General features: G+C 37.2%; 1 protein-coding gene across 11 annotated transcripts in view; it reads right to left on the bottom strand.

Moving 5' to 3' along the window:
- The window catches only part of LOC306881177 (poly(U)-binding-splicing factor PUF60-like), a 29,237-nt gene extending 16,593 nt beyond the window's left edge, over positions 1-12,644 (bottom strand). Inside the window, exons 1-11 of one of the 11 annotated variants that reach the window (XM_079435119.1) lie at positions 12,561-12,643; positions 11,654-11,724; positions 10,390-10,500; positions 9,663-9,758; positions 3,923-4,012; positions 3,498-3,566; positions 1,919-2,080; positions 1,738-1,830; positions 1,433-1,646; positions 936-1,126; positions 552-608 (exon numbers count right to left, since the gene is read on the bottom strand). In XM_079435119.1, the coding sequence (XP_079291245.1) occupies positions 552-608; positions 936-1,126; positions 1,433-1,646; positions 1,738-1,830; positions 1,919-2,080; positions 3,498-3,566; positions 3,923-4,012; positions 9,663-9,743 (957 nt within the window). In that variant the 5' untranslated portion in view covers positions 9,744-9,758; positions 10,390-10,500; positions 11,654-11,724; positions 12,561-12,643. Of the gene's footprint in view, positions 1-551; positions 609-935; positions 1,127-1,432; positions 1,647-1,737; positions 1,831-1,918; positions 2,081-3,497; positions 3,567-3,922; positions 4,013-9,662; positions 9,759-10,389; positions 10,501-11,653; positions 11,725-12,554 lie in introns of all 11 variants that reach the window. The other 10 variants (XM_079435120.1, XM_079435117.1, XM_079435118.1 and 7 more) reach the window with 10 other exon arrangements.
- Between the last annotated feature and the right edge of the window lie 317 nt (positions 12,645-12,961).

Here is a 12,961-nt window from a genome sequence, read left to right as displayed (position 1 = left end):
GTATGACAAGCATGAGACAACACAGGACAATTACATCAGTAATCATACAAATTTACAATATATATTTAGTAGCATATAATGTCAATTTTAGTATGATCTATGCTGTAGCATAGATTCAATAAAATTCACTAAAATAGAAGTAACCCACAATAGAAAATGCCAAAAACGTATCTCAATTAAAATAGTAAAGGCACACCCATTAACAAATGTATGACTATCATGAAACTATCATGAAAAGCCTTAAAAGTTTAAGCGGACATCCAGAATTATATTCATCATTTTGTGGGCCAAAACCCAAATTACAGATATGAGGCATAATGTAGCTGAAAAATTTGGTCAGAGGTGCTACTTAAAGTCACCTGCAACTAAAACTGTTCAGCTTTCAATTATATGGCCTGTCTATTAAACATTCTTTACCTAGCACACTATAAAAAGCAATGAGCATCACTGTAACTGGGAAGTCCTGAAGACAAGACTCTCCCCACACTCATATTCTACACAAAACAAAAAGGCACCAGCGTGCTTTGAACAGAATTTCCTGAAGGATTTACCAGACAGTTGAGGAAGTCTTCTGTCCGATTCTCCGGCTGGGACAGATTCCATGCCATCTGTTTTTGGAGTTTACATGCTGTTATCTTTCTGCATGTAAAAGCTCTGTCTCAAATAAGTAATGCTGTGTTATAACTGAGTCGTCATGCCAGTCAATGCCTAAGATGACTCAAATCAAGCCCTCACATACAGCACCAAGTGCCTGCTCTAGCCTGCTAAGCGAATTTAATAAAAAAAAAAATAATAATTACCCTGCCTTACTTTACAAAGGAAGGCTTTTAAATGCCAAAGGAAGCAGCTGATCACATGCGCGCACACACACACACACACACACACTCACTCTCTCCCTGACTAACAATAGATAATCAAGGTGTGTAAATGCTCACCTGTGCTGTGATTTTGGCAGTGGCTGCCGCAGCCGCTACGGCAGCGGCGGGAGGAAGGCCGCCCGGCGTCGTTGGCGTCAGAAGGGGCATGGGAGGTGTGACTGCTTTGCCCACTCGCAGGTACTGGCCGCCCAAGTCGAAAAGGTTCATGGAGGAAACGGCATCCTGCGCAGACTGGGCCTTATCATATTCTACAGGGGAAACAAGGAGGACTAAGACTCAACAGCTTCTAAGAAGACTACCATTAATCTACCAGAGCTCTGAGACAGTTACTGTGTAATTACCAGCGGGCACTTATGGCACAAAAGTCCGTAACAGAGCCTAAGAAAACAACGACAACAGAAATAAAAACTTACTATGAAAGCATGTGAGGAACCTGCCCCCACCCTTCTCTATCCCCTGTGAGACATGTAGAGAACAGCATTCTACCATGACTGACTGCTCTCAGTCAGATACATTTATATGCAACCGAATGGGTGTAGCAGCCTCCCACTTACCTATGAAGCCATAGCCTTTGTGCTTTCCCGTTGTGGGGTCCCGGGCCAGGCTGCATGACTTGATTCTTCCGAAAGCCTCGAACACACTCTTGATGTCGTCGTCTGACAAATCGGGATGCACGGATGCCACGTAAATCCGGTTGAAAGCGCGTGCTTCTTCGGCTAGCTGGTCTATGATGGGTTGAGCCTGACCAATGTTGCTTGGTCGCCCCACCTATAAGTGATGAAATAAAAGATCAGACAATTGAATGTGAAAGATTTAGAAAAACAAATATCACAAGATATTAAACTTACGAAGTACTCACTTTAATGTTTCTACCACCCAACATAATGGAGTTCATCTGTTCTAAAGCGAGCTGTGCTGCTTCTGGTACTTCATATTCTACAAATGCAAAACCCTGGAGAAAAAGTAGCTTAATGTAAGTTAAAAAACAAAGAATGAAAAATACAAAATGGATGAAAAAAATTAAATAAAAAACTTCTGACCTTGTGTTTTAATGTAACAGAGTCCCAGGACATGTCAATGCTCTTAATGGGACCGAAAGGAGCAAATGCCTGTCTGATGGTGTCTTCTCCTAGCTCGTAGTAGATGGACCCAACATAAACACGGCACATTATGGCTAGTGCCCGTTGCCTCTGTGCTGCAACCTGCAATGGACAATTCAGTTGATCAGACGGGGCCATGCCAGGCATATACTCATTCATAGTGTTTATCATTCATAGGTAGTGATCAACCGATATTGATTGTTTTATAACCGATAACGTGTTGAAAATTAGCAGTCTTTAATGTTAAATTTAATATTCATATTACAACAACAAAATTATTTAGAGCATCAGCAGCAGCACTAATATTAACAATAAGCTAAATAAATGTAGCAGGTCTAATGTTTTCAAATGGAGAAAATAAATAAAGGACAGAAGTCATATCAACTTCATAGTAAACTAGTTTTAGTAGGTTTATAAGCGGTTTAATATGCTAAAAAGTGAGAAGTAATTCACTGACAAATATTCTCTGGAACATTGGAATATAACAAACAAAACATCTTATTTTATTGCATTTCTCAACTGGCATGTTATATCAGAATTACTAATAATGTGCGTCACACTAGATTATGAAATGCCTGACAGTGCCGTTTATCTATGCATTTACACAGATATATACACAAACTGCGACTCGTGGATATAAATAATTAAGGTCCATAGAGTTGTATTTATTTAGATGTTTATTGGTGAAATAATGGTTATATAGTAAATGTTAATATAATTTAGGGTGCTTTAAACAAGTAAATCTTGTTAAAAGTTACATGCGGTGGACGTGCTGGAGCATTTCCTGAGCATCAACCCGCTGAGTGAACAGCAATATGAAAGCGGCTTCACGAGACTAATGATATACACAACAGACAGAGAATTAAATTCAGCGCTTTTATTTCCAACATGTGCTCATTCATGGCTGTATTATTTAATTCATGCAAAGTTATGTCTTTATTAGAAGACTTGAATTATCTTAGCCTAAGTGAATCCGACTTCGAGACTAATGAGCATATAGACAACAGAGACAGAATTAAATTCAGGACTTTTATTTCCGACATTCATGGCTGCATATTTAATTCACACAAAGTTACGTCTTTATTGGCACAGGACTTGACGGATTATCTTACGTGACTGAGTTTGTCTCCATTTCTTAGAGCCAAGCTGCATATCAGGCATTTATGCAATACATCTAATTTGTGCATTAATGGCTGTTATGTTAAATAAGGTTTACTAACTACAGCAAATCAAGTACCTATGCATGCCGTTGTTGTCTCGTTTCCCCTCAAATGCTTAAATATCAGGGAAAAATATCGGTAAATCGATATATCGGTCGATCTCTATTCATAGGCTTGTTCCAGTGATTGTGGATAGAACCAACAGACAATAAACATGCTGGCACCGAAGACATAGCACTGGCTTTTCTTTACCTCCTCCCCATTACACACATGTGTACAGAACAACCACATGTATGCCAACAGAAGGAGGGGAGTCAATGAAGTTTAATGAGATTACTGGAAGAAACTGTGGGACTTACAGACTGTAGTGGTGAAAGGGGATCTCCAAAGCCCATCGTCAATGAAGCCATCTGAAGAGAATTAGGGATCTGTCAGGAAAAATAAAGTCCATCACTGTTGTGCAGCTTTTTTTGTACTGTGGTTGGAAGTTGTCAGATGAGAGTAGAAAGGGTCACTGAGATTTACTCACATTATGACACATAATTACAATCATGATTACATTGTGTTTACACTAATGGCGTTTTTTCCCCAACAATAGCTTTCTAACTGAATCTTTCCCTCATAACTATAAAATAAATGTCAAAACTTCACTATGATTTTTTTCAGATTTTTTTTTACGGAACTACTATGTAATTGGGTTTAGCTGTGAGTGACATCAGCATATATTCAGCATAATAAAAGTTTACTAATACTATATCTATCCCATGTTCTCATGCACTATTACCTGTAGGTTGCTAAGCTGTTGCTGCTGATGGGCGAGGGTCTGCTTGACCAGGACGCTCTTGATGCTTTGTTCCATAGCATACTTCTTTGCCTACAATTGAGAGCACATAACACTAAATAAATACCCACTAAAATAACAACTTCAAACCAACTCAGCAGGACCACAAATAGCCAGATCTTGAGACACTTGACTAACATTTGTCCATGTGTCCGGTAGGGGTGTGCTCAAAATATCGATTCTTAGATACATACCGATATAATAAAAAAAGATACAGTATCGATATTCTAGCCCTTAGTATCGATACTCCGCCCAGCCATTAGGGGGCGCAGCGGCGCCCGCGAGTTTCAAAAAAACTCATGGAAAATGTTAAAGCAAGATGTAGCATTTAAGTGATTTCATAGTGAAATATGTTATGGCAGTACATGGTGTCACAAAAAAGAATTATAAGAAGATTTAATAAGAAGTTAAGAATAATAAGAAGAAGATTTTGTGCTTGTGTGAGCTCAGACTGTACCCTTGGAAAGTTAAATGTTGACTTGTGGTAATTTCCAGATTAATACAATTTGTGTACAATTAATCAGAGCACTTAAAGTTGCAAATATTTAAGCAAAATGCACTTTGTTATAATGCACTTTTGTCTTCAATAAATTGAAGAAAAATGCAGAGTTCTGTTTGTTGAGTAAATGTGTTCAGCATTAACTAATTGGCTCTGGCCCATGTATTTTTATTGAATCGTATCGAATCGTGTCACATTGTATCAAATCGTATCGAGACAGCTCTGTATCGAGGTACGTATCGAATCGTGACCTGTGTATCGAGGTATGTATCGTATCGCCAGGTTCTCCAAGGTATACAGCCCTAGTGTCCGGGACAAGTGGATTTTTTAAAGAGGCAAGGCTCTACGTTTACCTTTCTTTTTAGGAGCGCTTGTGCTCCTAATTTAAAAAATTTAGGAGCACCTTCAAATCAAAAAAAAAAAAGTACCTTCCCATTACGAGGTGATATTTGACTCAGTGATTTACAGGGAATTTTGTTTTTACCTTTGTAATGGCATTTTTCTAACTTTATTAGATGTCATCTTTTGTCAAATTCAAAAAAATTCAAAAATAAGCTTTTTATCATTTCTAATTAAAACAACAGAATAAAAGCAAGTAGAATAAGTAGTAGAATAAGAAACCAATCAAATGAAATCAGTATTTAAGTAATACATTTGTACTACAGAGGTGGCACAGAAGAACACAAGAGGCTTGTAGGTGTATTTTCAGACGTTTAATGAGGCTCAGAGGTTGCATAAGAGCAATTAAATTCATAAATTCATGTTGAGATTAATGTTTTAAAAATTCAATTTTGAATGTAGAAATATTAAATGATTTAAATAACAGAAAAAACACTTGAAAAATTGAACTAAAACTGCCAGTAGGTAGCGGTGTCACTGATTTTATCACTGAATCATTAATTTAATTGAATCGTTCGAACAGCTGATTCATTCAGGAATGAAGTACGTGACTGTCTTTATGAATGGGTAATTGAATCATTGACTCACTAGATTTGTTTAAAAACGCAGTTCATTCATAATCAAAACACCGCTGAGTTTTAATGGAGATGCGCAGCGGCTTGGCTAGGACTTTGTTTGAAACTATTTTCGTTGATGAAATGGAGCAAAATAAGGCAAGTGTTGTAGTCAGACAATATAAGTCACTTAATATTAACTTCTTGTTTAATGAACTGTTATTAAAGTGAACTGTTGTATTAAATCAATATCACATTTGCAAACTCCCTTAATCATTAAAAGCTGTCACTCATCTTAGTTCATCACGATCTCACAAAACTCCATTATAATCAGCGAAGCTCCTTACACTGCACAATTAATCTCTTATTTACACACGGTCTATACTTTTTTTGTTGTAAAGAGAGAATCGCACTGGTGCTCCTAAATATTTTTTCCTAGTCGTATGCAGTAGTTTTCAGTCGCAAATGTGACTGAAATGGTCGCACTGTAGAACCCTGAGAGAGCAAGTGAAATAATTTCTCTGTTTTCCAAACATCAGCACGCTTGCAAATTTTATACAACAGCTCATTTAACAAGTAGTTAAAGAAATTTACATTTTAGAAAATACTGAGTGATAAGAATAGTTCAAATAAAAGAAAGATCACAGCAGAACAGTCGCGCATCTCCAAGCAATTAACAGCAGCGTTTTGTTACCGAGTCAGTGTTTTTGAACAAATTGGGTCAGTCAACAGTTCAGTGATTACATTTACATTAAGTCATTTAGCAGACGCTTTTATCCAAAGCGACTTACAAATGAGGACAATGGAAGCAATTAAAATCAACAAAACAGCGATATTATGCAAGTGCTATAACGAGTCTCAGTTAGCTTAACTCAGTACAGGTAGCAAGTTTTTTTTATTTTTTATTATATAATAAAAAGTTAACGGGTAGAATAGAAAAAGAATAGAGCAAGCTAGTGTTAGAGGCCTTTTTTGCTTTTGTTAATTGTATAATAAATAAAAAGAAAACCAATAGATAGAATACAAAAAGATTAGAAAAGCTAGAGTTTTTTGTTTTTTTTTAAGAATAAAATTAGAACACAGAGTGCTAGAGTTAAAGGGTCAAATAAAGATGGAAGAGATGCATTTTTAGCCGATTCTTGCAGATGGCTAAGGACTCAGCTGCTCGGATTGAGTTGGGCAGGTCATTCCACCAGGAGGGAACATTTCATTTAAAAGTCTGTGAAAGTGATTTTGTGCCTCTTTGGGATGGCACAATAAAGCGACGTTCATTTGCAGAACAAGCTTCTAGAGGCACATAAGTATTGTGAGAATTTAGGTAAAGGGGTGCAGAGCCAGTGGTGGTTTTGTAGGCAAACATTAATGTCTTGAATTTTATGCGAGCAGATATTGCTACCAATAGTGCATTCTTTTTACCTCATTAAAAATGTATCTTACTGCTGCATGATTCTTGAATGAATCAGTCATTTTAATGAATTGGTTAAATAAATTACTCAATTACTTGCTCAGAGTCTCTACCAGCTGCCACCTACTGGCGGTTTGTATTCATGTTTCATTGCATTTTCACCAACACTTTATATTTTTTATATTCAAAAAAATGTAAAAACATTAGTATCACCATTATTTATGCAGTAATTCTGCAATGTAAATGCATTCAGGTTACCTCTGAGCTTCATTCAGTCTGTGTAACTGCATCTAAATGCCACTTCCTCTTGATATTGATTGGTAACAGCCCTAGTGACTTATTCAAATTAGTTATTGATAAAAGTTCAGAATGACAAAAAAAGACAAACACATAATAAGTTTAGGATAAAATTACCATTTACAAAATATAAAAAAAATGCCCCGAAATTTATGCCACGAAAAAAATAATTTTTTTTTTTATGGACAAGTATCTGTTTTTTTTTTTTACTTGAGCACGATGAATGACTGATTTACTTGTCCCAAAGACAAGCACATCAAGGCTTAACGTTAAGCCCTGCTTCAGGTAAACCAGCATACGTCTCTATAACTTTGTCACATATGATATTTCACAAATCTGCTAAAATTCACAAATGTTATGTTAAATGAGAATCATCATCCACTTTAAATAGTGTCCCAGCTATTGAGAATAGTACTAGCAGATAATCAGATGCCACTAGCACCGAAGGCATAGCACTGATTCTGCTCTTGTCCACTGCTTGCTTACATGTGCACTAAAAAACACATGCTTGTAAAGCTAGAGGACATGAAAAAATATATAACAAAACTATAAATGAAAGCCTCTGTCTGATACACTTGTGTATAACTGTTATTGAGTATGGTAAAGTCATGTCACGCATAGTGCTGTCAATCGATTAAAAAAATTCACTAATTAAATCACACATTTTTCTAAAATTAATCGTGGTTAATCACGCTTAACCCCACCTAACATTCAAGTTTTTAAATAAACAATCTTCAAATGTACAATGTACAAACAACATAAAGACAGTATATTTTTAATATTTCTTTAATGGTATCTTTTTTATGATTGAAGGCCAGCATCACTGATATCAATACTACTGATGTCTCTATAAAAAACATTTTTTGCCCCCTGAATATTTAACCATTGACTGTAGCCATTCAGCATTACAGTGTAATTGAGAGCTATCAATTTTAACATTTATTAGACTTAACGTCTAATTTAAGTGAACTTAAAACAATCTTCACATGAACCCATTATAATAAATGACATTATTTAGCTAGCTGTGCCCTTCAGCAGAAATATACAGAAAATGAATACTTACCAAACACTAAATTAAATATAGATGAACCCCTTAAAACTATAAAAGTTATTGATTTGCTCTTTTTTCTTTTGTTCTTAGATTAATAGACATCACAGCAGCTGGTTATTAATTTATTTGCCTGCTATTGCTTTAAAAGCTGCTGCTGATGAAGGTGATGGGGATCTGACATGCATCTTATTTTCTCACAAATCTCTTTACATTTTCTGACTCACTTCAGGTCTGAAAGTCTCAACTAATGAGCGGATGAGTTGAATTGGGTATTTTAGATGAGGGAGACAGTGCTGGGGTGCCTCAGGACAGTTTTTAAAACCATTTCAGAGACATGGGGTGCTTCTCAATATCCCTCCTCGCTTCCTCGCTCCTCCGTCCTCCATCCTATGACCCGGAAACCGATCGAGCTCAGCCATCTTGAAGGACATCTCAATTCTCTAATTGCACCGTGAGGAGGCGAGGAGTGAGGAGCCTTCCAAAGGAGCTATGAGCGAGGATACACAGGTGTATCCTATGCGGAAGTCTTTTTCATCGAAAAACCTGAGGCATGTGTAAATTCTCCTCCCCCTTCTCATCTGTTGTAATAATTTTTAATTTATATTTTGCCTTTGCAATTTAAATAAACCATACATGTCATATATTTCAACACGGCATCTTGCTTTATTAATGTTTATTTTGAATGTCTTAAAAAACAAACTTTAACAACATAAGGGCAGATCCATTTTGCGCAGCTGATGACGCTCGAAGTGATGCTAAAGGGAGCGAGGATATATCATTTCACTTGATTCAATTCCTCCATCCTCGCGTCTTTTATGTGCATCCTTCCCTCGTATCCTGAAGGGGTGGAGCTAAGATGCGAGGAAAGGACGCAAGGAAAGGAAACGAGGATGCACAAATAAGAATTGAGAAGCACCCATGTACTTAAATGTGACGCATATATAACATAGGCTATTGCATGCATGCACACAGTTTAAGGCAGCTTTAATCGCCTTTTTGGTAACTTCATGCCTTAACTGACGGCATAACTACGACATTGCATGCACGTAGTTTCTTTCGCTGTATGATATGAAATGAAATAGGCTACAGCGCGCACCGGCACCTATGTGCGTGTATTTGAAGAGTGTGCGCTACGAGCACAGTATCTTTTACGCGCTTGTTTGACTCGCGTCTGGCGTGGAGGCGACGTATAGAGCACGTGTCTGAAAGTTCTCCCGTTTGATGTGGTCATAAAGACATTCTGCATCTAAATAAACGCAATCCTTTGCAAGAAAAAAAGAGACAGAGGCAGCAGTTGCGAATGGGGTGGCCAACCCTAGCCCCGCCCCTGCGTTAATTGCATTAAATATTTTTAACGCGTTAATCTGAAAATAATTAATAGCATGCGTTAACGCGCTAATTTTGACACCACTAGTCACGCATCAACATCACTGATTTCAGTACCCATATGCAGAAGCAGTGTCTGGGGAAAGTCTCACCTTCTGTAGCGCCTCCTGCTGTTCCGGGGTGAGGGGCGGCAGTCCGAGCTTCGAGGCCGTGCTCTGTCCATTCTCCATCATCAGAGCCTCGCCTCCCTGCACAGAGCACAGGCATCTGTCAGACCTGCAGGCAAACTGCACATCTACTCAAGACACACATTGGACTGCAATGCACACCGGACATCTTACAGCTTTAAAACCATCTAGTTTAAGAGGAAACTCAGATTACATCAGTCACACAATAAATCTGGACAATATTTCTATTGAACATAGTATAGCATAAATTATGCATCTTATGTGAATTTACCTTTTTTTTTTTTTTTTTGCAAATGCATAAAAATATAAAAGCATTAGATTAGAGCTGGAAACAACTTCTCATATTTGCAAGACTGCAAATGATTCTAGATCATGTTGAGCTTGCTCTAAAACAGCTTTCTACATTTCGGCAAACGTTAGATACCTTCAGTTTAGCGTAGGGCTTTGTTAAAGACATTTTACACTGAACTGAAAGGCCGCTGATAATGAGCTTTCTGTATACATTTAATTAATAGGCTTCTGACAATATTGTAAGGGGAACCATGTATTCGTACCACATGGTGACTTCTCCCCTCAGTGGAAACACTGAGATATTTGATTCTGTCGGTCACTGGAGGACCATATACCCTTAGAGTGCACATGCTAAAGTGAGCCCTCTTATTGATTACTACACAAGAGAAAACTTAAGTACCTTTGCTCAAATGAACTCCAGAGTGGTGCACTGCCCCCCCCCTTAAGGAGGTTTGAACCCAAAAAGTTCTGCCATTGGCTTTGGAAATATAGTACAGTCAAGAGACATGTTCTACAGCACAAACGACACAGAGAGAAACGACAAAAAAGAAAAAAGGAAAAAGAAAAACACAAACCTACTTAGAACAATAGAACTGGATAGGGAAACAATTTGAGATCACTGACATCCAAATCCAGGGGAAAAAAAGGTTGTCCCTATGATGTTTAGGACATGAAGCCCTGGCTGATAAACCTTAAGGCTATATATTTTGTACACAAGTTCTGTGGCAATGATTCTTAAAGGGACAGTTTACCCAAATAATGAAAATTATGACTCACAGAAAGGATGTTAACTATAAAACTTCAATAATCATTCTAATTTCATGACAACAGGGACACACAAAAACTTTCCTTTTTTTGACAATAAAAACATTAACAGCTAATCAAAATTCATGCTTACAATTAAACAAAACATCATTGTCCGTAGGTGTGGATGCTTACATAGTTATTGTTTTAGTTATCATTCCTGGTGTGAACAGGGCCTTGATCGTGTTGTTCTAAACCCATTTGATTTTTCTAGACTAATGACAGATGATCTTCACTAATTAAAGGCTTAAATTTTGGTTTGTTTGACTTAAGAAGATTTATACATATAAAGTATAAGATGCACTTACTGCTTTTATGATATTTACATCCTTTTTAAAGCTTGAAATGAGTCTTGTATGGAAATAAGCAATGAGGACAACCATGAAAATGTATCCAATTGCATTTAGCAGAATAAAGTCAGGATAAGTAAATGAGTTCATTTTTAGCTGAACTATTCCTTTAATTTGACTGACAACAAAGTTTCCCCAATTTGTGAATATTAGTGCAAGGAACGTGCATATTGCTTAAACTCGTCCAAAAAAAAACAAAAAAAAAAAAACAAAAAAAAACCACAGGACTTGAGCTACCAGTATGTTATGACTGGCCTGGATGACAAATAATGACCAACAACAATGAAAATGTGTTTTGTTGTAATGACTATGCAAATAAAACTTAATTTTTCATTCCCTAAAAGCAGTAACATTTTACTAAACATATACTGGTGACATTTGAACAACACAGTTGTTTATCAAATATGTATTGAATAACTGAAAAGCAATCAGAAACATTAAAAGTCATTTGCAAACCCCTTTCATAAAGGGGAAGAGTGGTCTTAGGGTGAGCAGTGGATAGGCCCTTACCTAGCACCTGCTCTCCGCTGGGGTGTCTTGTGAGATTATATATGGGGAGCTTTTACAGTTCAATACAGAGTCTATAAGGAAAGAGAGAGGTTTCAGTAAACTCATGTAAACTGCGTCCATTTCCCAAGTTAAAAGGGTGAACTTAAATATTTTTCAACCTAACGTTACTTATAATAGCATGGATTTTGAGATGTCTGTAAACAGACTAGTTAGGAAAACGATGGACTCTAAATTAACAATTTAAACGACCTGCTCTGATTTACTACAAACACATTATATAGTTAATGTTAACATCAAGTAACCACACCGACTAGGAGGTCAAAAAAGCAGCATTCAATGACGTATGAATGTGTCCCATAGATTCTCACCGGCCATTAGGCCTTATGTAATGCTGGGCTTAACGATACTTAATTCGACACTCAAAAAAGACTGTTCCACTGCAATGCAATTAAAAAAAGCGAATAGTACATGCAAACAAATCTTAAAACCGTAAACACATTAAACGGGAGCGTTTAGTTTCTTGTGGGCCGGCCCGTGCAGCAGCGAAGTTGTTGCAGCTCATGGAGGACGATATGAACGGGTTAACACGCTAGCTCATGTAACGAATGAAAAAAGCGGGTGTGCGCAGGCGTTTGGGCTACAAACCTAGTAATACACCGTTAAAAACAAATCCTAACCGGTAGAAATGACTTGGTCAGTCGAGCATGATTTAATCACTGTGATTTTGAAAAGACACGCAGCAGCAGGCCAGGGAGAAAATCCCGCTCTGGGTGCGCTAGGCTAGTTAGCCATTCCACTGTTCTTCCAACTTTTTAAATGAAACCTCTGTCCGAAAACATTACTATATGCACTTGAAATATTACTGTATGTATATTGAGAGAGAAGTTAAACAAAATATTACATTTACCGCTGAAACAGCCACCGCCATAGAGCACACCTTCCAGCGCTAACGTCCACACGGCGAGGAAGACTATGAAATCTCGCGAGACTGAGAGAGAAAGTTACGTAAGAGGCGTGCAGCTACAGTGTGGCAAACCAAGTCTCAATTAATAACAAAAATATAATGATGTATGTTAGAGAGCACAATAAAACTTCATTTCTAATTTTCTTTGGATAAAATGTGTCGCCATTGCTAAGACGATTGCAAAAGATGAAATAATATTTCTAATCAAGAGAAATATCGTAAAAGCCCATAGCCTATTTTGAGGGTCTGGGTTAGTTGTCAATTTTTTTTTTACTGCAATCAAAATGTGTTTATGAAAGTAAGTTTCTAGACACGCGCATTAAATTATAAGCGTAATTGTTATA

Source organism: Barbus barbus (assembly GCF_936440315.1).
Source record: "Barbus barbus genome assembly, chromosome: 15".
In the NCBI taxonomy this organism is placed as follows: Eukaryota; Metazoa; Chordata; class Actinopteri; order Cypriniformes; family Cyprinidae; genus Barbus; species Barbus barbus.
The sequence above is the reverse complement of the archived record's forward strand: the minus strand, read 5'-3'. Positions and strand labels throughout refer to the sequence as shown.